Here is a 27135-nt window from a genome sequence, read left to right as displayed (position 1 = left end):
ATTACGTTGGCACATTTCAACGCTGCGGAGAATTTGGATATGGGTCCCCATTGTGGAGGACAATGTGAACATTCCCCTTTGGTTCCTTTGTGGCTCGTTACTTTGCTGGGTTCGGACACTGGAGTAAAAATGGGGTTTGGGATAGTTATAGAGGTGAAAGGAACGGAGGGGGAGAGAGTTCTGACCACAAACCCACCGCACCAATTCTAGTTCACGACTGCACACTCGGTATACAGTCGAGGGACATTTACAAATTGATTCACTCCCCCCCGTCACTAACCCGAATGGGCGTGTCACGGTGCTGGTTGTTCACAGATGGGGAAATGTTCGGAACTGAACGGCCGATATTGCCACAACCCACCATCAGATACCACGGCACAATCTCCAGCCGTACCATTGTGTTGATCGATCGCCCAGAACCTGGAGGAGAGAGATGTGAATTGGAACGAGTGGGCAGTGCATGATTCAAGAAGGGATTATTCCCAATGTACCCACTCCCCGAGTTCCTACCGTCAATCGATGGTTAAATATTCAACTCAGCTTCATAACCTTTATATATAACTAGACCAAGTGGACCCGTTGGGCCCAAACCTCTCCTGCGTTGATGCAGCACCCTCTCCCCCCCCCCCTCCCCTCTCACCAGCATATTGTTTCCACCTTCGATATAAACCAGCATCTGCAGTTTTTTTCCTACTAGCTTAAATGGGGCATCTCAGTAGCATGGATGAGTTGGGCTGAAGGTCCTGTTTGCATGCTGTGTGACTCCATGACTCTAAGTTTGAGTATTTTGCCTTGGCACTTGTAAACCTTTTAATATATACTGCACAAAGTGGACCCGTTGGGCCCCAACCCTCTCCTGCATTGGTGCAGCACCCTGTCCCCCCCCTCCCCTCTCTCCTCAACCTTCTCCCCTACTCCCCCCTCCATCCCTCCTCCCCTCCTTTTAAACTTAAAAAATGTGAATAACTTAAAAAATATAACACCGATTTCAATAAAACTACTTGCATTATCACTAAAGTGACAATGGTGAGTAAGATGGGCCTAAAATTGTCGCGCTATCGTGCACCGTTTTGGCTGAAGTTCAGTCACAAACAAGATAACAAACGAGAGTTTTAGTATCTAGATGACACAAGTAGGGTTAAGGTAACGATCCCAGGGTTGGATCCCTTGCATGTTCCTGCAAATACCATCATCCAACTGTGAGGCGGCAGATATTTTATTCACAGACACTGAAGTCCCTTTTTTGTTTTATCTCATATTCCAATCATTCCGACAAAGACCCAAGAATTGGACGCAGGTATACGCCGAGGAAAATTCATAGACAATTTAGAGGATTTCTGCAGACCGATTCAAGCCTCGTTTCATCCCTACACTGCCGCCGATTTGTCAATTAGACCATCCAGTACCTGAAACCCAATGTAAATCCCCATCTCTTGCTCTTGCTCCTCACGCCTGTCAGCTTGCATGTCTCCACCTTCCCTTTTATCTGCCGCTTGTCTGACCACTAACTCCCTGTCCATGACTCCGTTTCTCTCCCCACATGGGCTTCTCGACCTGCTGAGCATTTCACTTCCGCAGATCTCCCAAGTCCACTGCGAGCTTTACGCCGTATTGTAGGTATTTTAGTTTTACCAAGGAGCCTACTAACCACTTAGTTCAGTTTAGGTTGGTTTAGTTTAGTTGAATTTAGTTTAGAGATACAGCGCGGAAACAGCCCCTTCGGCCCAGCGATTCCGCGCCGACCTGCGATCCCCGCATTTTTACACTATCCTTGGTTTAGTATCCACAAAACTTTTGTGATCCCTCCTGTTAAACCTGAGAGGCAACATTTTTACTCAGAAGGTGGTGGAATGGAATGAACTGCCAGAGGAGGTAGTTTAGGCAGATATAATAGCAATATTTAAAATACACCTGGTACGTGGATAGGAAACATTCAAGAGGGAGATGCGCCAAATACAGGCAATTCCAATTCAGGATCAGGAGTCACTCGGGCGGCGCAGCGGTAGAGTTGCTGCCTCACATCGCCAGCGACCCGGGTTCGATCCTGACTACAGGCGCTATCTGTACGGAGTTTGTACGTTCAGCCAGTGACCGTGTGGGTTTCCTCCAGGTGCTCCGGTTTCCTTCCACACTCCAAAGACGTGCAAGCTTGTATACCCTGAAATTTAGAAGGATGAGAGGGGATCTTGTCGGAACATATAAGATTATTAAGGGGTTGGACACGTTAGAGGCAGCAAAGATGTTCCCAATGTTGGGGAAGTCCAGAAGCAGGGGCCACAGTTTAAGAATAAGAGGTAGGCCATTTAGAACGGAGACGAGGAAAAACGCGTTCACTCCGAGAGTTGTAAATCTGGAATTCTCTGCCTCAGAAGGCAGTGGGGGCCAATTCTCTGAATGCATTCAAGAGAGAGCTAGATAGAGCTCCTAAGGATAGCGGAGCCAGGGGGTATGGGGAGAAGTCAGGAACGGGGTACTGATTGAGAATGATCAGCCAGGATCACATTGAATGGCGGTGCTGGCTCGAAGGGCTGAATGGCCTACTCCTGCACCTATTGTCTACTGTATTGGTTTTTAGATTATGTAGGAAAGAACTGCAGATGCTGGTTTCAATCGAACTCCTTCTTCAGCTGAAGAAGGGTCTCGACCAGAAACGTCGCCCATTCCTTCTCTCCAGAGATGCTGCCTGTCCCGCTGAGTTACTCCAGCATTTTGTGTCTACCCGAGTTTTTAGATTAATTGGCTTCTGTAATTTGAAAATTGTCCCTAGTGTGTAGAATAGAGCAAGCTGGTTGGCGCTGGCTCGGTGGGCCGAAGGGCCCGTTTCCACGCTGCATCTCTAAAGCCTAAAGTCTAAATATGCATCTGAGAAAAAATCCGAGGGAATTGACTGGAAACTGAGGGCTACCGGGAGAGCAACACGAGATACACTGCACAAAACTTTAAAATAACTTAAGTTAACAGGGACCTCCGGGAATGCCGTGGGTGAAGATACCTCACTGGGGGATATAAAACAACACTCACTTGACATTCACGGTATAATCACTGCCATCCACCCAGCGCCACGTCCCCTCAGTCGTACAATGGAGTCCAATCCAATAGTCACAATTTCTATACCGTCGAATATATTCCTGCCGTGTAAAGGACAGCGTCCATATGAACAGATTTCAGAGTATTAGTGGCAAGACAAGTTAGAGTTAGATCGAGCTCTAGGACATCTAGGGGATAGTGGAATCAAGGGATATGGGGAGAAGGCAGGCACAGGTGATGCTCACCAATGATCACAATGAATGGCGGTGCTGGCTCGAAGGGCCAAATGGCCTCCTCCTGCCCCTATTTTCCATGTTTCTGTGACAAACAGATTGTTTGGCCTCCTGTCGGGACACAAAGGGCCAGGGCAGTCAATGGGTTCAAGCGGACAGTGGGCTAAGGCAGAACAGACTTTGTTGCAAATTGGCTAATTTGAGAGACACGTGTCCTAGGACATATACTCTCAAATGCAAAACAGTTTTAGGTCAGTACAACCCTTCACCCCCCCCTCCCCCTGCATCCCCGCCCCCCCCCCCCCCCCCCACCAACATACACCATTTTTTTCCATCTTCTCCCACACCCCTGGTTTCTGCCCTCTGTCCAACCTGGTCTCTCACCTATTTCTCGCCTCCAGTTCCCCTTTCACCTACGTTCCTCGCCCAGGCTGCACAATTCGTATCACTTCAATCCTCCTGTCTCACACATTCTGACCTTTGTCAACCATCTGCCTCGCCAGTATTAACCTATTACCTGTCAGACTTTCCACTGCCCACCCCTCTTTACTTAAAGGTTTCTCTCCGCCCCCGCCCGCCCCTCCGCCCTCAACCCTCCACCACCACAATTAGTCTGAAGAAGGGTCCCGAACCAAAACGTCGTCTATCCCTGCTCTCCATAGATTCTGCCTGATCCACAGAGTTACTCCAGCACATTGCGTCTTTTTTAGTGCCTTGAGCAAATGCAAGTAGATACCGACTGTTTATCGATCAATTCATTGTGTGTCCTTCAGTCGGGAATAATTACTCTTCAAGCTCCTCCTATTCACATACAAAGCCTTAAACGGGCTTGCCCCCCCCCCCCCCCCCCCCCCCATATATCAAAAATCTTCTAACCCACCACTATCACCAGGTCCCTCAGGTCGGCCGACTTGGGGCTACTGACTATCCCGCGGTCTAGGCTTAAGCTCAGGGATAACCGCGCTTTTCCGGTTGCAGCTCCTAGACTGGAACAGCATCCCTCTCCCAATCAGAACTGCTCCCTCCATTGACCCCTTTAAGTCCAGGCTCAAAACCTATTTTTACTCCCTAGCGTTTGAGGCCCTCTGAGGGGGCGCTGTGAACTGTTTATGTATGTGCTGTTATGTTTGTGTGCCATTCTATATTCGTTCTTAGTACCTGAACTGATGCACAGCACTTTGGTCAAGGTGGGTTGTTTTTAAATGTGCTGTACAAATAAAATTGACGACTTGACTTGACTTGTTTTTAATGCTTCTTCAATGTCAGTGTCCATTAATCTATACCCCTTATTTTCCACATGGAATGTGAGGAATGAGGTGCCCTAAGTGAGACAGAAATCGAATTAAATGTAATGTAAAAAAAAAAATCCTACCTGTTCCCCGTCACTGTTAATGACCACAAGAGTAGCGTTCATTACGGTGCAGAGATTCTGTGCTTCATCCCATGTCTGTTCAGTTGATGAGAAGAAGTAAAGGGTTTGATTGAACAGTCTTCATTGGTCGAAAGGCTGCCCAAAGGATAGATCTGCAAAGACAGTTAGATAAATGTTAGGTGTAAGAAGGAACTGCAGATGCTGGTTTAAATGAAAGATAAACACAAAGTGCTGAAGTAACTCAGCGGGACAGGCAGCATCTCTGGAGAGAAGGAATGGGTGATGGCCGTTTAGAAACGTCACCCATTCCTTCTCTCCGGAGATGTTGCCTGTACCGCTGAGTTACTCCAACTTTTTGTGTCTATCTTACATAAATGTTGGGATCAGTTGGGCAATACCGCCCTTCACAAATCTCACTGCTCACCCGTGTTTCACTTGTGGAACATATTTACGTATAATCTCACGTGTACAGCCTTTCTCACCACATGTCCCCATTTACTGAACATGTCATCTGTTGAAATGACCGCTCAGATTAATGCCGACGTCGCTGTGTTAAACTCACAGCATTTAAGATGAACGATAGAAACACGAGCATTGAGGACCAGTCAAACATTATCGGGGTGAGATGAATGTGTATAGGAGCTGTTGAGCATAAAGATTTTGGTCAATGGAACATCTGATTGTTCTCCGGGTTCAGTGACTGTGGCCGGGTTCAGCGAATAGAGATAGTTCGTGGAGCCTTGGGGCCACGCTGGAGACAAGCGGTTTCCGTTACACAGGCGTCACCCAGAGAATTGGACATCGCTCACCCCTACCGCAGTCTAGCTGAAGAGCAGGTAATCTGACGTGAGCCGTCGTGTGGTTGTGGATGCTAGCCATGAGCGAGGACATGACCTGGCCCACGATGGACCCCGGCTCCAAAGATGCTCGGCACCCGGCCAGAAACGGGGGCTTAAATCCAAGCCTTCATGCTGGTTTACAACTCAGTCCATGATCTCACTGAGTAGTTTCATGACTATTGCGCGACACGCAAAAGAACTGGTGCTTCGGTGGAAGTTGAGAAGACCATTGACCACATGGAACTGGGAGGATCTCAGCCGAAATACTGCTCGTTCAATACAACTTCATGGTGACAACACAACTGGTGTCACAGACGGCGATCAATCTCGAAGTGTTGATGAACTCACACAGGTACAGATCCATGTAGCTCCATTACCAGGGCATCTTGGATCAGGTGGAAATTATCCTCCGCTCCTGTCAATTTGGAGGGGAAGGGAGAAAACTGCTCACAACAATTCCGATCCATTCAGAGACTAGAGACCGAGATCAATTTTAGCTCTCGCATTGTCAACATTCAGATAGTTCCCAGGATGAATGACTCAATGACTGGAGTCGGATCAGCTGGTCATTGAACTCACCTTCCCTCAGCCGTGAAACCACAGCCTGCATTTCGCCGATTGAGCGGTGGATCTTCACAAAGTCTCCTGTAACTGAACGAGGAGCAACATTTTAGACCGTAGACTCCCGTTTATCAGCCCCATTCCTGCCCTCGCTCTAAATTTGCCCGGCGAACGCAAATGGTACTCCAGCACAGGAATTCCCGATTTTCCTGGCCCAAATGTCATTTGGTTCCTGATTCCCACTCTACCCGACACTCACTGAGTTTCCCAGCCTCCCCCCCCCCCCCCAAGAATTACTGGTTCCTGCCCCCTCCCGATTCCCTACAGATCCTACCCTCCCCAAACTCACAAGCGTCCGCGCTCCAGCGAGGTTCGGTGATAGATTGTACATTTAGTCAGTTTTCAGTTTTCTCAAGATGGTCTCGAATCTTCCAGTAAGGGAAAGAAATGCGGACTATCCCATCGTGAGAGTCTTGTTTAATGACTGGCCCATCTATTCAGCTCGATAATTATCTGAACTGGAGAGGCGAACTTCACACTCACCATTACTCTTCCACTTGGAAATTTCCACCAGGTAGCCAGCGTTTGATATCTTCACTTCACTGAACTTGTGTTGGACTGAAATGGGAAAAAATGTTTGACACTCACGTGTATATCTCGAAGCAATTTTCCCCGGAGGTCTCCTTTTGCCCATACGTTCCTGTTAGCTGGGTCATATGGTATAAAAACAGGGGAAATGTGCTGGAATTGTATACAGCTTTAACTGGACAATAGACTGGATTGCATGCGTAGCTCTAGTCGTCAGTCTCTGGAAAGTTAAAATGGCACCCGTGAGGTCGCAGAGAAGAGTTAAGAGAATTGAAAACTTGTAGCTCTGAGGAAATAACACAGGTCGTGATTCTGGTCTATAGCGTAGAGAAAGTCGAATGTTGGCTTGTATCAGGTGTTTAAATTATGTGGGGCCTCGGAGTAAATAGAGATGATCTATTTACCCGAGCGGTGAAGTCAAAAGCCAAGGGAATGGAAATAGATCGAAGAGCGAGAGATGAAGGCACATTTCGCACCCAGTGTGTGATAGCATTCCGGGGGTAAAGGATAGAAGAGGCTGGAACTCCCAACACATTTTAACGACGTCCGAATTCTATTTCAAGAACCATCACGCAGTACTTGAAGTTGGCACTAGGCTGACTTTTCGAACTTGTGGTGGGAGGACAGGGATGAACATGCGAGGTGGGAGGACAGGGTTTAGTTGGCGAGGGTGGGCGTCAGAGTGAGGGCGCATAATGAAGAGTGGGAAGGGGCGAAAGAGGAGGAACTGGTGGGAAGGGGAGGAAGTACATAATACTTCTGCAGCCTGGCCTAGCTACATGATTCAGATTAATGATTCTGTGGAGTGACACCATGGGACAGCCTGAGAAGAATCAAAATCAAAAACTTCTTAGGACTTGATAAGATCTTTGAGATGTTTGCTGTATTGCTCGTCTCCAAGCAAGGGCATATTTCGATCTATTCACAAAATGCTGGAGTAACTCAGCAGGTCAGGCAGCATCTCGGGAGAGAAAGAATGGATCTCCCATTTTCTGTGAAGTGTTATTCCTAGCTGTCTGCAGGCAGCTCTACAAAAAGGAGGCAATCGAGGGAGTGCAACTGAAATCTTGAAAAGCTTTCAGTATTTTCTACTCCCCCTTCCACCCGGACCAAATTGCATCTTTGGACTGGCCCTTTAAATGCTGGAGTTGAGGTTTCATCACACGGGTCTTTGCTGCTGGTTAGAGAGGCGGGGATAATAACCACAGGGTCACTCAGTGGACATGCCTTTGACCGAGGGAATTGACCGCAGGTTTTCTTCGATACTGTACTTACACCTCTATGCACAGTAAACTCCTATTAATATTACAACCTTAATTTTTTATCCACCACTGAATTAAGTGGCATTGCTATTGGTAATATTATTACAACCTATACCACGGAATAGTGAGAAGGTGTGTCTGTAAAATCATGTTATACTTGAGTTCAATCAAGCTACACATGCTGCAGACTATAGCGATGTCGCATTACAACGTTAAAGCTACAGAATGAAACGTGTAAGATACCCAATGAAGTCGATTGGAAGATCGGGTTTGCACCGTGGTTTGTGGGAGGACGGTCACTTGCATTATGAATTCATGCTGATTTATACGTAAGATAGACACAAAATGGTGGGGTAATTCAGCGGGTCAGGCAGCATCTCTGGAGAAAAAGGATGGGTGACGTTTCGGGTCGGGGCCCTTCTTCAGACACATAGGCATATCCTTTTATTAATTTTTGGTCAATCACACCTGCGACTCGTTTCAAAGTCTAAAGTTGCACAAAACTTACCCAGTATAACCGTGGTACCGAGAGCAACGATGGACACCAGGATAGAAAGGCCCAGGAGACTGTAGGCGACGGGGGCTGAGAGTATTCCTCGGCCAGGCCCTATTGGTCTGATACCATCTTCTGCAAAGTGCAAATGAAATCGGTGGTTGGAAAGAACGAGAGCGAATTGTCCACTGATAAAGACTCCTAATGTTTCCTGGTTTACAACTGGGATCTGGCATACAACCCGATGACTGCTTTAATAATAATAATAATAATAATAATGCATTACATTTATATAGCGCTTTTCTAAACACTCAAAGGCGCTTTACACGGTTTACTAAAACATAAAAGAAAATAAATAGATAAATAAGTAAACGAAGAGAAAAGGAAAAAGAAGGTGAGGTGACGGTCAGTGATTGAAGGCAGTGCTGAACAGGTGAGACTTCAGTGATGTTTTGAATGTGGTGAGTGAGGAGGAGTCTCGGACGGTTTGGGGTAGTGAGTTCCAGAGTGTGGGAGCAGCGATGGAGAAAGCCCTGTCCCCCCAGGATCTGAGTTTGGTCCGGATTGGGGGACGGGGGTGGGGGGGGGACAGGAGGTTTGCAGCAGCAGAGCGGAGGTTACGGGTTGGAGTGTGTCTGTGGAGGAGGTCAGTCAGGTAGGATGGGGCCAGGTTATGGAGGGCTTTGTAGGTCATGAGGAGGATTTTGTACTGGATTCTCTGGGGGATGGGGAGCCAGTGGAGCTTGTAAAGGACGGGGGTGATATGGTCACGGATCGGGGAGTGGGTGAGTAGACGGGCAGCGGAGTTCTGGATGTGTTGGAGTTTGTTGATGATTTTGTAGGGTGAACCATAGAGGAGGCTGTTGCAGTAGTCCAGACGGGAGGTGATGAAGGCGTGGATGAGGGTTTCTGCAGCTGTGGAGGAGAGGGATGGACGGAGACGGGCGATGTTTTTGAGGTGGAGGAAGGCTGTCTTGGTGATGTGTTTGATGTGTTTGTCGAAGGAGAGGGTTTGATCAAAGATGATTCCAAGATTCCGGATGTGAGGGGAGTTGGATACTGGGAAACCATCAATATTGAGGGTGAAGTTGTGGGTGGATTTGGTGAGGGTTTTTGGTCCAATGATGATGATTAAAAACTATTCAGCACAATCCTTCAATTTAACAACTATCAGATGCAATATCTACAAGATCTAAATGTCGCATACAAAGGAAGTGTAACGCATTCTGAACAGTTTCACACAGCAATGTGCAACAACGCGCGGACCTCATTGAAACGTACAGAATGGTGAAAGGCTTGGATAGAGTGGATGTGGAGAGGATGTTTCCACTAGTGGGAGAGTCTAGGACCGGAGCTAATTGTCTCAGAAGTAAATGACGTTCTTTTAGGAAGATGAGGAGAAATCTCTTCAGTCGGAGGGTGGTGAATATGTAGAATTATTTGCCACAGAAGGCTGTGGCCTCAGTAAGACAGAGATAGATAGAATATTAATTAGCACAGTCAGAGGTTATTGGGAGAAGGCAGGAGAATGGGGTTAGGATGGAGAGATCGATCAGCCATGATTGAATGGCGGATTAGTCTTGATGGGCCGAATGCCCAATTCTGCTCCTATCACTTATGATCTTATTATCTCAAAGTATCATAAGCACGAGGAACAAGTAGCACTCGGCCATCTCTACCCTTCTTCGTAAACTTTTCGCCAATCCTCTCCACGTAGAAACGCTTCCAGCAACAGTTTCTAATTGATCTGAAAGTGTAATGAATTCTACTTCCTTTACTGGGACTGAGGAGATAAATAAATGCACGCACCTTTCTTACACCGATGCCAGTGCAGCTGCAGTTTGTCCGGCTCATTTGTGTCTCCAGTCGCTTCGTCAGGGTTACCCTCACCGAACGTTTCACGGTCGTTATGCTCCATGTTCTCAATTACGAAATCCTTTTCTTTATGAAGAACGTATGAATTAGAGAGCTGCAGTTTTTGGACTCGTACACTTCCTCATGCGGTACTTTCAGTATTGCGCGATGAAATGGACAAGTAATTTCTGCTGGTTTAGATTTTAAAAAGCGGCCCCTCCAGCTGAACGCTGAGTTATAGTGTGGAGCCCCGAGGCGAGGAATGTGTGTCTCGCTCAGACATTTCCCCCCCTAACCCATGCTCCCAGAATGTCGGTTCCTAAACATATCCCCGTGCGTATATGAACATGAAATGTGAGTTTGGACTTCAGTTCTAAAAGGGACCTTCAAAAGAAACGAGCAGCTTGTTCTGTGTCGGATCACTGTCAGCTGCCAGGTCAGGCTGGGGCAACTTTCACAACTCCCTGGGATGCGAGCCGCTCTATCACCGTTCAATATTCTGTAGCCGATCAATTTAGAATATTCTCTTTGTTGCCCGATCTTTACCCCTTGGGTATCCCGAATGGATAGCTTTTGTGGGCTAACATCACACAATTTGATGGCTTTCCAGAAATTCCCAAGTCTTTGCAATACAACAAAAGGTCTCCCTGTCGACAGTAAAGTTTAACAAAGGCCAATCCACTGGATGTTTTCAAGAGGGAGTTGGATTTAGCTCTTAGGGCTTCGCTAAACGAATCAAGCGTTTGGGGGGGGGGGGGAAGCAGGAACGGGGTACTGATTTTAGATGATCAGCCATGATCATATTGAATGGCGTTGCTGGCTCGAAGGGCCGAATGGCCTCCTCCTGTACATATGTTTCTAGGTTTCTATGTTTCTAAGTCAAACCTGTTCAGTTTTAAAGTTTAGTTTAGTTTACTTTAGAGATACAACGCGGGACCCACCGAGTCCGCGCCGACAATAGACAATAAACAATAGACAATAGACAATAGATGCAGGAGTAGGCCATTCGGCCCTTCGAGCCAGCACCGCCATTCAATGTGATCATGGCTGATCATTCTCAATCAGTACCCCGTTCCTGCCTTCTCCCCATACCCCCTGACTCCGCTATCCTTAAGAGCTCTATCTAGCTCTCTTTTGAATGCATTCAGAGAATTGGCCTCCACTGTCTTCTGAGGCAGAGAATTCCGACCAGCGATCCCCGCTCACTAACACAATGCTGCACACTAATTGAACGAGGAAAGACTATAAAATGCAGTATCCCTGCCGCGGGTCAAAACCACAAACCCGATCGCTTCCCAAACCTTTACGGCTGTATCTAAACAGTAGTTGGAAAATGGAAACTGAGTACCTGGATTTGGAGAGTAGGGGGAGTAGTGTGTGTGCGTGTTTGTTTGCGTGGGGGGGGGGGGGGGGGGGGGGGGGGGAGGGGGGGTGGGGGGAGGGGGAGAGAACCTCGATCGAACGACGTCAAAATGCAGCGAATACATTGAAGTGGCAGGGACCCGCAAGACCAGGGCATTGGAAGAAGACAAAAAAAGTCGCGGAGTGACCGAGGAAATTGTGTAAGATGGAGTTAGAAATTGCATGACTGAAAGGAGAAGTGAGTAAATTGCCAAATGAAGTGGAAGAGGAAGAGCAGGGAATTCAGTTACATCTATTAAATAATATATGTAGTGCTATTTCGGGCACAATGTGAGTAAATCTATCAGGAAAAAAAGGAAACGAGTAAAACTCTGCACTACACGAGAGCGGCACAATGGGTAGCGCTAATGTTGCTGCTCCAAAGCGCCAAAGACCCGGGTTCGATCCTGACTGCGGATGCTGTCTGTCCAGCGTTTGCGCTATCTCTCCGTGACCCGCACGGGTATTCTCCAGGCGCTCTGGTTTCCTCCCAGACCCCAAAGATGTGCAGATTTGTAGGTTAACTGGCATCTGTAAATTGTCCCATTGTGTAGGATAGAACTAGGGTACGGGGTGATCGCTGGTCGGCGCGGACTCGGTGGGCCGAAGGGCCTGTTTCGATGCTGTATCTCTAAACTAAATTAAACTAAACTAAACTACAGGGGTGGCAGAAATAAATAAGCAAGGGATTTGGACATGGGAGGGGCGAGGACAGCTAATAAAATAACTTACAAAATTCTTAAGGGGTTGGACAGGCTAGACGCAGGAAGATTGTTCCCGATGTTGGGGAAGTCCAGAACAAGGGGTCACAGTTTAAGGATAAGGGGGAAATCTTTTAGGACCGAGATGAGAACTTTTTTTTCACAGAGAGAGCGGTGAATCTGTGGAATTATCTGCCACAGAAGGTAGTTGAGGCCAGTTCATTGGCTATATTTAAGAGGGAGTTAGATGTGGCCCTTGTGGCTAAAGGGATCAGGGGGTATGGAGAGAAGGCAGGTACAGGATACTGAGTTGGATGATCAGCCATGATCATATTGAATGGCAGTGCAGGCTCGAAGGGCGGAATGGCCTACTCCTGCACCTATTTTCTATGTTTTCTATGTTTTCTATAACATTCTGGAAGTTCATTGCAGTGGCTAGAGAAGGCTAGTCATCCACACCCCCCCCCCCCCCCACCCCACCCACACCCCCACCCCCACCCCCACCCCCAGTGCTGATTAAAACCGAAGATAGACACAAAATGCTGGAGTAACTCAACGGGTTAGGCAGCATCTCTGGAGAAAAGGAATACGTGGCGTATCGGGTCGGGACCCTTTTACGGGCTGACGCTTGAACTCCAAGAGGAGCTTTCAGGTATGAAGTCTCACGTAACGAATATGACGGTTGAACTCCAAGAGGAGCTTTCAGGTATGAAGTCTCAAGTAACGAATATGACGGTTGAACTCCAAGAGATGAAAGTTGAATTAGTATCGCTTAAAGGAATGAAGGGGGAAATGTTAACTATTATTAAGGACCAGTTGGCTTCATCAAAGGCTGAAATATGTGAAATCATGAATGAACACATGGAGGAAGTAACCTCCAAGCTACAAAAGTTGGACTCCGATTTTTCCGGTAAGGTGAACCACATCACTGCGTCAATACAACAACATGACGAGGCTATATGTGAGTTGGAAGCCTTAGCCGAGACGAATGCTGAAACAACAAAAGCAGTATTAACGGAGACTCAGCGTTTATCTGATTTATTAATGAAATTAACTGAAAAATGTACTGACCTAGAGGGTCATTCTAAACGACAAAATTTAAGAATTCTTGGAGTTAAAGAAGGTAAAGAGAAAGCTAAAAACCTTCGTGACTTTTCTGCTGAGCTGTTACAAGAAGTTTTGAAAATGGATTCAAGCCCTTGCTGGATCGAGCCCACAGAGCACTGAGAGCACGTCCAGGTGCTAACGCCCCTCCAAGGCATTTGATACTGAAGGTGCATTATCCTCACGTTTTAGAAGATATGTTGTCGAGAATTGCTAGCAACAGAACTTTATCATTTCAAGGCGATGAGATTCGCATCTTCAGAGATTACCCTGCTGAGGTGGTCAAGAAAAGAGCACTGTTTAATGAGTCAAGATCTATTCTTAGGAAGATCCCATCGCTCAGATTTGGTATGTTGTATCCAGCAAAACTCCGAGTTACCTACAATCAAACAGAATCCTTTTTTACTGACCACAATAAAGCACTGGAATTCGCTCGGGAGATCGAAAGGTCGCTGAAGGGTTGAATATGACTTCACGGCTTTATTAATTGACAGACAACTGATTGGACTTTAAGATATTAAAATCTAAAGATTTAAGCTTAGTGTATATATTATACGAATATTAAGCGTAACTAATTACTATTAATCAAAAAACATATATATTATTATTAATCATTACTAATAAGAAATACAAGTAATATTTGATTTATGTAAACTTTACTTCGAACACTTAATTAATATACCTTAGACAGAAAAATCGATTTATTATAGACTAATTAGTTTCGGGCCTGCCCCGTTTAACTCTCTTTTATAAAAAAAACCAAAACAACAACTTCGTTATAAAACAGAGCTAGTATTATATATTTTTTACATCCCACGGAAGTCCTTAGATTTTTTGTCACCTTAGGGTGGCTATCACTAACTGCACTAATTGTAGTTGTAGTTTTAATTGTTTCTTTTTTTTTCCTGCACTCTTTTAACCTTTTATATATTGATTTCTTTTTTAGATTCAATTTTTATTATTATGTCATTTTTCAGAATTTATATACTTTTGGGAGATATTTCCGGGAGACATTCTACGTAGTACAAAAGATCATCCACCCTTCATTCAAGAAAAATGTTGTAGTTCGGGTGCCAGGCCATTTGCTTTATTATAGACTATTTATCGGTTAAGATGCAAGATACTACTATGAAAATAGGGGGTAAAGGTATTACATTTTGTAGTTGGAATGTCAAGGGTATTAATGAACCAATTAAAAGAGGTAAAGTACTTTCACATTTAAAATCTATTGATGCTGATATAATGTTCCTTCAGGAAACTCATCTAAAAAATGTAGCACATAATAGATTGAAAGGCAAATGGATTGATAAATTATTTCACTCATCATTTCCCTTTAAATCAAGAGGTGTTGCCATTTTAATTCGTAAGGGTATACCATTTATACATAACTCCTCTATAGTTGACATTGAAGGTAGTAGATATGTTATATTAGTGGGAGAACTATACTCCACAAAATTGATATTGCTGAATGTCTATGCACCAAATTTTGATAATCCGTTATTTAAAAAATATATATTTAATACCATTCCAGAATTTGGACAATATAACTTGATAATTGGAGGAGATTTAAATTGTACATTAGATCCTTATTTGGATAGATCGTCAACTCAAAGGAAAACAAAATCCAAGTCGTGTGAATTATTAAACTCTTATATAAATAGTGCAAATATAAAAGATGTTTGGAGAATTGAAAACCCTTCAGGCCGAGAGTATTCATTTTATTCACCAGTGCATAAAACTTACTCAAGAATTGACTATTTCTTGGTGGACTCCAAACTTATTCCTTATACGTATAATTGAAAATATCATAATATTATTATATCCGATCATGCCCCTTTAACATTTAGGGTAAAACTCCAAGGAGTAACGGGGAAACAGACCAATTGGAGATTTAATCCTCAAATTTTAAATGAAACAGCATGTTATGACTATCTTAAATCGCAAATTGATTTTTTTTTAACGCAAATGACCTCCCTGAAACACATGCGTCCCTGCTTTGGGAAACATTTAAAGCGTTTGTGAGAGGATGTATTATTGCCATTGACTGACTCGTGCATTCAGGAGAATAAAGTCTTTATTATGTTCACTGTTTTTCGTACGCAGACTCTAATTGGGATTAAGGGTGATGCGTTTGCACATTGGTCCTTCCTGGCACATCCTGGTTCTTCTTGCCCATTGACCTTGCTGGGGAAGATGTTGAGATGTGTCCACCAGTCGGAGAGTCACGAACAAGCGGGTATGGCCACGAAATCAGAGGCCTGTCACTTCATAGAAAGATGTATAGAAATAACTTCGCTAAGACGACAGTAAATCTTCGGAATTCCCTGACACCAGGGTGGTGAACGTCGGATCATTTAATATCATTAAGGTGGAGGAAGCATGCAGGTACAGCAGGCAGTGAAGAAAGTCAATGGAATGTTGGCCATCATAACAAGAGGAGTTGAGTATAGGAGCAGAGGTCCTTCTGCAGTTGTACATGGCCATAGTGAGACCGCACCTGGAGTACTGTGTGCAGTTTTGATCTCCAAATTTGAGGAAGGATATTCTTGCTATTGAGGCCGTGCAGCGTAGGTTTACTAGGTTAATTCCCGGAATGGCGGGACTGTCATATGTTGAAAGACTGGAGCGAATAGGCTTGTATACACTGGAATTTAGAAGGATGAGAGGGGATCTTATCGAAACATATAAGATTATTCAGGGGTTGGATACGTTTGAGGCAGGAAACATGTTGGGGGAGTCCAAAACAAGGGGCCACAGTTTAAGAATAAGGGGTAGGCTATTTATAACTGAAATGAGGAAAAAAAAATCATTCAGAGAGTTGTGAATCTGTGGAATTCTCTGCCTCAGAAGGCAGTGGAGGCTAATTCTCTGAATGCATTCAAGAGAGAGCTAGATAGAGCTCTTAAGGATAGCGGAGTCAGGGGGTATGGGGAGAAGGCAGGAACGGGGTACTGATTGAGAATGATCAGCCATGATCACATTGAATGGCGGTGCTGGCTCGAAGGGCCGAATGGCCTCCTCCTGCACCTATTGCCTATTGTCTATTATCTATAATACATTTTAAAAATCACACTATTGAGTGTTGAGTGCCACCATAATGCAATAGGGGTCGAGCCAGCCTGGTTCAGCCTAATGTTGAATGATTAGTCAAGTATGAGGGGATTAATTGCCTGCTGTTGCTGCTATTGTCCTGTGTTCTTCAGGAGCGGTGTTCCTGCCTGCTCAATTGTTGCTTGGTCCCCTTTCCCAGAATGTACACTGTATCAGGATTACTTTAGACATCTGCGTGCATTTTATGTCTCAAAGTTACAGTCTATCCCTTAAAGCAATTTAGGACCATACCCCTTGTAATATGCTAACACTCAAAATGGAAACTGAATGCACACTGAATGCAAAGTGGACGCACAAACCATTGTAGAGTAATGAATTTGTTGAAATTCGGCTTTGAGCAGGAGAGATCAGATAGGAAAGATGGGGGGGGGGGGCTTTTTGGATAGCCCTTTCTTCGAGCAAGGAGGGTGCAAAGTAAGTTTACTTTTATCTCGCTTTTAGTGCAAATGCTTCCACGTCCACATAGAGAAAGCAAGGCTTAAAAATATCCCCGAGTTCCTCAAAATCCGTACCCACTGCCAAGTTTCTCAGAAAGTAGCGGGTATTGACAAAATGGAAGTTGACGATTAAGAATTGCACTTCTCTGATTACTTCGCCCACGCTTTTCAGAAACAAGAAGTTCCTCCAGCTGAAGAAACATGGAACAGAAGTGTAGACAATGGAGAAGAGAAAACGCAGAAGTCAGGTAAACATTAGAAAACATCACATCATTGAGCAGTTTACTGTTTCAATGCAATAATATTGAACCCACATTCATCGAAAAACTTCATTTCGATGATTAACAATGAAACGGGCAAAACATAAAGTTCTCGAGGAATTCAGCGGGTAGGCTGCATCTGACGGTCGACTTTTCGCGCATGGAGTCTCCGCAGATGCAGCCTGACGTTGTCCTCCACTCTCACACGGAGTCATAGAGTGATACAGCGTGGAAACAGTCCCTTCGGCCGAACTTGCCCTCACCGACCAACATGTGCCAGCTACACTCGTCCCACCTGCCTGCGTTTGGTCCATATCCCTCCAAACCTGTCCAATCCATGTCCCTGTCTGTTTCTTAAACGTTAGGATAGTCCCAGTCTCAACTACATCCTCTGGCAGATTGTCCAATACCCCTACCTCCCTTTGTGTGGAAAAACGTACCCCTCGGATTCCTATTAACTATTTTCCCCTTCGCCTAAAACCCATGTCCTCAGGTCCTCGATTCACCTACTCTGAGCAAGAGACTATGTGCATCTACTAATCTATTCTTCTCATGATTTTGTACACCTCTATAAGGCCACCTGCTGATTTGTGCATTGCTCAAGATTCCAGCATTTCAATGAAAGGGGATTATCTTGTAGGCTGAGAAGATTGTCGTCAGAAGACGCGGAGCCTTCAGACAAAAATATTGCCTGTTGGAACCAAAGATTGAAATAAACTTGTAATGATCAAGGGTATCCCGTAACCGTCCTCTTAACCACTTATACAATATAACAATATTAACGCAGCGTGTAACAAAGTTGTGGGCTTAGAAATACGTGAGAACGAGGGCGGTTTATCCGCACGTTGACCGCAGTGGTGGGGGAATCTGAGGAGGAGACAATAGACAATAGACAATAGACAATAGACAGGAGGAGGCCATTCGGCCCTTCGAACCAGCACTGCCATTCAATTTGATCATGGCTGATCATTCTCAATCAGTACCCCGTTCCTGCCTTCTCCCCATACCCCCTGACTCCGCTATCCTTAAGAGCTCTATCGAGCTCTCTCTTGAATGCATTCAGAGAATTGGCCTCCACTGCCTTCTGAGGCAGAAAATGCCACAGATTCACAACTCCCTGACTGAAAATGTTTTTCCTCATCTCAGTTATAAATGGCCTACCCCTTATTCTTAAACTGTGGCCCCTTGTTCTGTACAAGGAGGTGGTGAATTACTGGCCAGTGAAGGTCAAGAGGGAAAATGGTGTGATTGGAGCGAGATTTCTTCCTTCCGTGTACCTCTGCTTATATGTGGCCACATCCGTGCCTTAAGAAAATTGCAAAATCTCTATTGTCTGCCCGGGTTAGAGCTGGAAACTGAAAATCACAAGTATGCCTGAAACTTACAATCAGAACAGAAAAATGTTGGAAAACCTCAGCATGCCAAGTAAGTGGGAAAGTCTTGGTAGAAATCATTATTTATCTCCTCAGAATATATATTTTTTAAAACGCGATCGCTGGATTTAGAATCAGGGATACAAATCCAGCGACCATGCTTTGTCTTAATTCTGGCTTCGTAAAGATCGCTGTGCCGCCATCGATGCAAGGACATGGTTTTACATCAGCCAACGCCTTTCAGATGGTGGCGAAGCTTCAAAGGCCGAGCTCCTGGGCCCCATTTCAATGTTACTTTTCACCTGGGGTCCAGCTAACAGTGGATGTACACACTTGCACAGAGCTCTGCATTAGACCCCCAGTCCGAGAATACGTCGATGGCGGGTATAACTCATCCCGGTCAGAGTAATGCCACGTGAACACAGAATCTAATAGCAGAAGTACTTTTGCATTGCCAGCAATTCAGCAAAAATAGATTTAGAATTTTGCTGATTTGCATCAAACACTGGAAGTGCATCTTGGGGAAGTATTTGAGGTCAGAATCGACATCTCTCTGACTACTTCTTAAAGGTTCAACACAGGCCAGATCTCCCAGCCGAGAACATGGAACAGATGGATGTCTATGAAAATGTCACTGGGTTTCACGCCGATGAGCAGAATGGAGAGAAATCTGAGCCGGAAAAGCTGAAGCCAGGTTTCATCACTGTGTTTATAATGTTTCCTAGTTATCCTAGTTTCCCAGTTCTAGTGAATGGGCTTGAATTAATTACACTTTCATCGTAACGAGCGGGGGAGGCTAGAATTAAACTGCAGGGAGAGGAATGGGGAACAAAATTGAAGGAAGAGGGAGATGGATGGGTGAGTTTTGTTGATTCTTCCCATTTGAACTTAGCTTACGAAGCGAATGATGCTTTAGGTCTGCAGAAAGACACAGAACGCTGGAGTAACTCAGCGGGTCAGACAGCATCTATGGAGAAAAGGAATAGGTGACGTTTCGGGTCGAGACCCTTCTTCAGACTTCGGCTTTTCTCTGGTGTGTAACTTACACCACCGCCACTCCCTACTCAGGTCTATGCCTAGCCTGTTTTGTGTAAAGATTAGACAAAGGAAGATAAGTATTTTTTTGGCAGTTGAAAATTCTGGTGTTGGCAATTGCCGTCGCCGTCTAAACCGGGAAAAGATTGATATATTTTCCATTGAACGAATCAATATTTTGCTTTCAGTGATTAGTTTGATTTGCACTTTGCAGAACATGCAGATCATGCTGGACGAAATCTACCACTCAAGGCTATCTACATTCTTCTGGGTCTCTGCGTCATGGTGTCCGTTCTGGCACTTGCTCTTGCGTTTATACTGAATAAGTTTAAACATTGAAAATAGCTCTGTAATATAAATTAAAATATAAACTGGAAACGGTGACAACCATCAGTAGGTCAGGCCGTATCGCTGCACAGAGAAGCAATTAATGCTTCAGATCTGAGATCATTCGTTGGAACTGAGAAAGAGATAACACAAGTTAGCAACTAAGTTGCGTGGGGGAGAGGGGGGGGGGGAGCGGTGAAATAGATAGAACTTCTGTGATGCGGTGGAATACAGTTGCTACTACATGGGCACTTAGCCACCGTTGTCTATGTATTCTGTTGCTAACTTTGTGACCTAATACGTCTCGCGTTTCACGGACGCTTGGCTGTTCCTGCATTCTCTATTTTTTATTTTTTATTTTTAGTGTCTGTAACTTTTATATTATTAGTTTCGAAAGCTGATTGAGGAATATACATGAATCCGCCAGCATTAATTTGAGAAGTAACATTAATTCAATCTTGAGGAGCACCCCCTGTCGTGATATCAGCTTGAGTGTTTGTGCAGTCGGTAACCCAATATCAAGGGCAATGTGGATTATTTCAAAGCACGGGCCAAGGTGTCGTTTTCTTCTCAGTTTCTCGTTATACTTTCCTTCCCGGATTTCCCATCAAATATTGAGGCATTGCAGCGTAGGTTCACGAGGTTAATCCCTGGGATGGAGGGACTATCATATGAGGAAAGATTGGAAAGACTGGAGTTTAGAAGGATGAGAGGGGATCTCATAGAGACGTATAACATTATAAAAGGACTAGAGAAGCTGGATGCAGAAAAAATGTTCCCAGTTCCAGAACCAGGGGATACAGTCTAAGAATAAAGGGGAGACCTTTTAAAACAGAGGTAAGAAAAAACCTTTTCACCCAGAGTTGTGAATTTGTGGAATTCACTGCCACAGAGGGCAGGGGAGGCCAATTCACTGGATGAATTTAAAAGAGAGTTAGATAGAGCTCTAGGGGCTAGTGGAATCAAGGGATATGGGGAGAAGGCAGGCACGGGTTACTGATTGTAGATGATCAGCCATGATCACAATGAATGGCGATGCTGGCTCGAAGGGCCAAATGGTCTCCCCCTGCACCTATTTTCTATGTTTCTATGTTTCAAATAGCCGTCAGTTTTCTAAGAAAAAACATATGACAAGGCGATAGCTGCAGTATGGAACTAATTTGGAGCAGGTGGATTCGGAGAAGTGGAAAGTCCTGAACGTTTTTAAGATATCCCAGACCTCTATCCCTGTTTATTGTTGCAAGCAGAGATGTGTTTGTAGCGTGCAAGGAAGTGGAAGAAATTACATATCCTAACAAATCCTAACTGGTAGTCAACAGAATTCCAGCAGATTCTCTCATCTCTATCATTCCCCGCCTCGAATAATGGGCATTAAGGTCTTGTAGATGTTGTGGGGGCAAATTATAGCGAATGTGTGATAATGAAATCTTAGTTTTTATTTCAGTGGCACAGATGGGTGAAATGAAGAAGTGAGATGCTGAGTTTCGGATGGAAAGTTTCCAATGGATAAGCAATGGTGAGTGTGATAATCTAATCTGACAGATCTCTGTAATATGGACATCTAATCTCACCTTCTCTAACCCTATAGATCTGCGGATCAATAGGTCAATTGTCCCTAGTGTGTAGGGAATTATGTTGTGTCATGCCCCCCCCCCCCCCCACTCTCCCTCCCCCACTCGCTACTCGTGAAATATCGTCCCTACTTTGTCACAGACGTATAGAGTGATATAGTTGGAAACAGGCCCTTCGGTCCAACGTGCCCACTCCGGCTAACATGTCCCATCTACAATAGTACCACCTGTCTGTGTTTGGTCCATATCGCCTCCAAACCTGTCCTATCCATGAATCTGTCGAACTGTTTTCTTTTTACGTTGGGATTGTCCCAGCTTCAACTACCTCATCTGCCAGCTTGTTCCATACACCCACCACTCTTTATGTGTAAAGTTACCCCTCGGATTCCTATTAAATCTTTCCCCCTTCACCTTAAACTTCTGTCCTCTGGTCCTCGACTCATCTACTCTGGGCAAGAGACTCTATGCATCTAAATTTTAAAGTGTGTTGTGCACTCTGGAAAAGCACAGCAGAATAGTGTGCGGCTCTGTGGACTGGGGTTGACTTTACTGCGTGATATATCCGCAATCAGGTCAGTGATTCACCATCGCTCCGGCTGCCTGACACCAATATATTGCACGCCATTGAATTCAAACAATGTTGGGCAGCAATCGGAAAGGTCCACGTGGGCTTATTGGGGCGAATGTGTAGTTGGTTTCAATCAAGGGGCTGACGCGGCTGGGTTTCTAAGTACATAATAACCAGGTTGTTTGGCCGAATGGGAGTTTGGATTCTTTGCACAGTGGGAGTTGGGAGAATTTGGGGAAGTGGAAAGTCCTGGAAGGTTGTAAGTTATTCTGGACCTCTTCCCTGTTTCCTGATGCCATCGGTGATATGCATTTGTAGCGTGTGAGGGACCAGAGGGGATAACGTATCCCAGCAATGAAAGACGGGAACATATCTCAGGCATAAAGAAGGTGAGATTGGATTATCCCAAAAGATAATCGGCACGGTGGCGCAGCGGTAGAGTCGCTACCTTACAGAACTTGCAGCGCCAGAGACCCGGGTGCGATCCCGACTACGGTTGCTGTCTCTACAGAGTTTGTACATCCTCCCTGTGACCACGTGGGTTTTCTCTGAGATCTTCGGTCTCCTCCTACACTCCAAAGCCGTACAGGTATGTGGGTAAATTGGCTTGGTAAATGTACAAAATGTCCTTTGGTGTGTGTGTAGGATAGTGTTAATCTGGCAGAATAGCTGGTCGGTGCGGACCTGGTGGGCCAAAGGGCATGTTTCTGCGCTGTATCTCTAAACTAAACTAAACTATACTAAATTAAAACAACTAAACTAAAGATCCGCAGTGGCATCACGGCTCCGTGTAACGCAGGATATGTGTTGATGTCCTCATAGATACTGGGACACAGCACTTATTGTGATTGTGTTTGGCTTGATTTTATTCGTGTCTTGTATTATCTGATTTGTTTGCATAGCACGCAAGCAAAAGCTTTTCACTCTATCTCGATGCACGTGACAATGATAAACCGAAACCTAAACCTAAACCTGCACCTAAACACCAATCGTAAACGTCAGGTGAACTCAGGAATGATCCCGGAGTGACGGTGCAGGAACAGGGTCATGGAGAAAGGGGCTCCACGTAATCTAAATTGTCGTCCCACTTCAGTTACAGGGGACGTTGAGAAAGTAACCAGCTCGATGTCCGACGTCCAGGCTGAGATTGTGGTGCTGAGAGAGCGTAAGTATTCAAGTTCAAGCTCAAAAACACGTTATTTGCCCCCGTGGGGCAATTTACAAAGGGACGTAGAATAGTACAAAAACTATTGGGGGAGGGGGTTTAGCAGGGTGAGCAGCGGGACAGGGGTGGTTATTGTCCCTTTTAAAATCCACCATCCCCCCCTGCCTGAAGTCCGCCACAATCATCCCACTGCCGAAAAAGTCTGTCATCAGCGGCCTTAACGACTACCGTCCGGTAGCACTCACACAAAGTGCTTCGAGGGACTGGTCCTGCAGCACATCAAGGCCAGCCTCCCACCCACCTTCGACCCATACCAGTTTGCCTACAGAGCAAATAGGTCTACAGGGGATGCCATCGACACTGCTCTTCACACTGCACTGACCCACCTTGAACACCAGGGGAGCTATGTGAGGATGCTTTTCCTCGACTTCAGCTCTGCCTTTAACACGGTCATCCCGAGCAGACTGGTCACCAAACTTTCTGACCTTGGATTTTCCCAAACCATCTGCCAATGGATCAAGGACTTCCTGACCAACCGCCCCCAGACCGTCAAAATAGGCCCTCACCTCTCCTTCACCATTACACTGAGCACCGGCTCACCACAGGGCTGTGTGTTGAGCCCCATCCTTTACTCCCTCTACACTCACGACTGCGCCCCCACCCATCCCACCAACACCATCATCAAGTTCGCGGATGACACGACTGTGGTTGGACTCATCTCAGGAGGAGATGAGACAGCCTACAGGGATGAAATCCAAAGACTGGCAGCATGGTGTTCAGTGAACAATCTTGTCCTGAACTCCGCCAAAACAAAGGAACTGATAATAGACTTCAGGAAAACCAGGGCAGAACACGACCCACTCTACATCAATGGGGTCTGCGTGGAAAGGGTACCCGCTTTCAGGTTCCTGGGTAAGCACATCGCAGAGGATCTTACCTGGTCTACCAACACCATCACCACAGTGAAGAAGGCACAGCCGAGACTCCACTTCCTGAGGATCCTCAGGAAGACCAACCTGCAGGAGAAGCTCATGATGTCCTTCTATCGCTGCTCCATCGAGAGTGTGCTGGCATACTGTATAACCACATGGTATGCCAACTGCTCAGAAAAGGACAGGAAGGCCCTTCAGAGGGTCATCACGACGGCCCAGAAGATCATCGGCTGCTCACTGCCCTCCCTGGAGCACCTGTTCAGCCTACGCTGCCTCAGTAGAGCAGGCAAAATAATAAAAGATCCATCCCACCCCGGCCACCGTCTGTACCGTCAGAGTGAAAGGCAACCGTGTCCCCGGTTGTGAGGGGAGTTTAAAGAGTGAGCTTCAGCCTCGGAAAGAGACCCTCTCAGCTCTATGTGCTCAGTGACCTCTTATTCAATGGCAACACACCCGGTCCTTTGACCGAAGTGCCCAATATTCAGTAGACTGAACAGTCAGATCGCAACCTAAGCTGTCGTCCATTCCAGAGATTCATTGGCGGGGACGGTGAGATTGAATGGTGAGAATGAAACCGTTAGGTATGAAAGATGGTGAGCAAAAACTCAAGTCTTACAATGGTAATGTGAAAATGTCCAGGAGCGCAATGGATGGACGCCAGGAAATTCTTCTACTTGTCACGCTTCAAACATAACAATGAAATAGGAAGATTGCGTGATTTGGGAAGCAATATTCATTTCTATCTGAGGGTTCGGGAGAAGGAAACAAGTGTCATGGGCGGGAAATGGTGGGGTGTGCGGCCGGGAGTGTAACAATATTCGGAGATAGTGACAGGAGGACTGGGGACGGGAATACGGGGAGTGGGTGATGGGTCAGGGGAGTGCAAAAGAGGGAACGACTGGCTGGGAGCTATGGCTCCATCATAATTCAGCTGCATTCCCTTCCTTCCACCCCACCACTGCGTGCGTGCAGCAGGACATTTGGGCGGCATTGTGAAGCTTGCCTAAATGTTTTTTTTGCATATGTTCTTCCAGTTTAAAACTTGTCTATGCGTTGCCATGAGAAGAGGATCCAGAAATTGGAGGTGCAAAGGGACTTGGGCGGGATCCCCAAAAGGTTAATTTGCAAGTTATGTCGGTGGTGAGGAAGGCAGACGCAATGTTAGCATTAATGTCGAGGGCACTAGGATATAAAAGCAAGGATGTAATGCCGAGGCGCAGATCAGGCCACATTTGCAATATTGTGAGACGTTTTGAGCTACGGATCTGAGAAAGGATATGTTAGCATTGGAGCGAGTCCAGAGGCTCGGTGCCTTTCTGGAGTTTAGAAGGATAAGGGAGGATCGCATTGAAAAGCCAAGATAGAGTGGACGTGGAAATCTAATCATTCTAATTTGATCTTACCGCAGTCTTCGCCTTCTCTCTTTAATAGCAATGACTGGGGCTGTTGGTTGCTACTCGATGGTCTGGGCATGACACATTTGTTCCGGTATCAACCTCGCCCATATTTCCCACACGTTCCGCAGTGCTTAGTTTAGTTTAGTTTAGAGATATAGCGCGGGAACAAGCCCTTCGGCCCACCGAGTCAGCACCGACCAACACACTATATCCAACGCACACCAGGGACCAAGCCCATTTACTCACAACCTGTATGTCTTTTGAGTGTGAGAGGAAACCTGAAGATCTCAGGGAAAACCCACGCGGTCGCAGGGAGAACGTACAAACTCCGCACAGACAGCACCCGTAGTCAGGATCGAACCGGATCTCTGGCGCTGTGAGGCAGCCGCTCTACCGCTGCGCCCTGTTTTCTATTATGTAAAACGGTGACCTAAACTGGCCCTGGTATTGTCCGGGTGATTGTCTCGATAATTGAGGCGAGAAGCCTGGGACTGGAAGAGTGGTGAAGGATTTTCACCCTCGACGGAATCATCCAGATATGGCTGGAAATATTGCCGTCTAAAGCGGACTCCTTTGACAGTTCACAATATCAATATCTTCACAGATGTGCACTCTTGTCCCAAGCAATGGACCACGTTCAAGCAAAGCTGTTATTCCTTTTCTTCAAGCTTGAACACCTGGGTGGACGCCCAAAGATCTTGTGCATCAGCGGACGCCCACCTTGTTGTCATTAATAACGATGAAGAACAGGTAGGAGTTTTGCTGTGATTTTGTGGGCGCAGCGGTAGAGTTGCTGCCTTACAGCGAATGCAGCGCCGGAGACTCAGGTTCGATCCTGACTACGGGCGCCGTCTGTACGGAGTTTGTACATTCTCCCCGTGACCTACGTGGGTTTTCTCCGAGATCTTCGGTTTCCTCCCACACTCCAAAGATGTACAGGTATGTAGGTTAATTGGCTGTGTAAATGTAAAAAAATTTCGTAGTGGGTGTAGGATAGTGTTAATGTGCGGGGATCGCTGGGCAGCGCGGATTCGGTGGGCCGAAGGGCCTGTTTCCGCGCTGTGTCTCTAAATCTAAAAAATCTAAAATATCTCAAGACAACGTTCCTTGCTAAGTGATACTTTCAATCCACTACGAAAGAGCAGTGCTATTCCTACTAGAAATTAAGAAGGGCCTCGACCCGAAACGTCACCCATTCCCACCCTGCTGAGTTACTTCAGCATTTTGTGACACGTTCGATTTGTACCAGCATCTGCATTTATTTTCCTACACAGAAATTAAAGTCATGTAAGAGCCGGACTGTTTGCGTTCACACGTGGGATAATCTGAGCCCAATCACACAGCTCTTGGGTATTCATGGAAATATCATCTGTCTCTTAGTATCGGATGAAATAGCGGTAGACGTCTGGTATTCAAAGAACCAGGCTGAGCAACAACGCACAGGAGATAACCCCTGGAACACGGGTTTGTTGTGGGAGGGTCTTGCTGTGTGCGGGGTTGTTCGAGACCGGTTGTGGGCAGTGT

The 27135-nt window shown here is 45.8% G+C and overlaps 2 protein-coding genes across 2 annotated transcripts; both read right to left on the bottom strand.

Moving 5' to 3' along the window:
- Window positions 1–50: 50 nt before the first annotated feature.
- Window positions 51–4742, bottom strand: LOC144610721 (asialoglycoprotein receptor 2-like). Its single transcript, XM_078429633.1, has 3 exons — window positions 4633–4742; window positions 3022–3128; window positions 51–420 (listed from the first exon to the last, which is right to left on the bottom strand). The coding sequence occupies exons 1-3, from the start codon at window positions 4672–4674 to the stop codon at window positions 294–296; spliced, it is 276 nt and encodes a 91-aa protein (XP_078285759.1). The 5' UTR covers window positions 4675–4742; the 3' UTR covers window positions 51–293.
- Window positions 4737–10293, bottom strand: LOC144610574 (uncharacterized). Its single transcript, XM_078429382.1, has 5 exons — window positions 10185–10293; window positions 8391–8510; window positions 6576–6650; window positions 6051–6122; window positions 4737–4784 (listed from the first exon to the last, which is right to left on the bottom strand). Exons 1-5 carry the CDS (start codon window positions 10291–10293, stop codon window positions 4753–4755), a joined length of 408 nt encoding a protein of 135 aa, XP_078285508.1. The 3' UTR covers window positions 4737–4752.
- Window positions 10294–27135: the final 16842 nt, after the last annotated feature.

Source organism: Rhinoraja longicauda, chromosome 37 (genome assembly GCF_053455715.1).
Source record: "Rhinoraja longicauda isolate Sanriku21f chromosome 37, sRhiLon1.1, whole genome shotgun sequence".
NCBI classification, from domain to species: Eukaryota; Metazoa; Chordata; class Chondrichthyes; order Rajiformes; family Arhynchobatidae; genus Rhinoraja; species Rhinoraja longicauda.
This window is presented reverse-complemented; position numbering and strand designations above follow the sequence as displayed.

Coding starts and splice junctions, on each gene's coding strand:
- LOC144610721 (XM_078429633.1), bottom strand. CDS start 4,674: ATGAACGCTACTCTTGTGGTCATTAACAGTGACGGGGAACAG. Junction 3,129..4,632: donor TTAACAGTGACGGGGAACAG/GTAGGATTTTTT, acceptor TTTACACGGCAG/GAATATATTCGACGGTATAG. Junction 421..3,021: donor GATTATACCGTGAATGTCAA/GTGAGTGTTGTT, acceptor TCTCTCCTCCAG/GTTCTGGGCGATCGATCAAC.
- LOC144610574 (XM_078429382.1), bottom strand. CDS start 10,293: ATGGAGCATAACGACCGTGAAACGTTCGGTGAGGGTAACCCTGACGAA. Junction 8,511..10,184: donor CTGGCATCGGTGTAAGAAAG/GTGCGTGCATTT, acceptor TGCACTTTGCAG/AAGATGGTATCAGACCAATA. Junction 6,651..8,390: donor CGGTACCACGGTTATACTGG/GTAAGTTTTGTG, acceptor TTCCCATTTCAG/TCCAACACAAGTTCAGTGAA.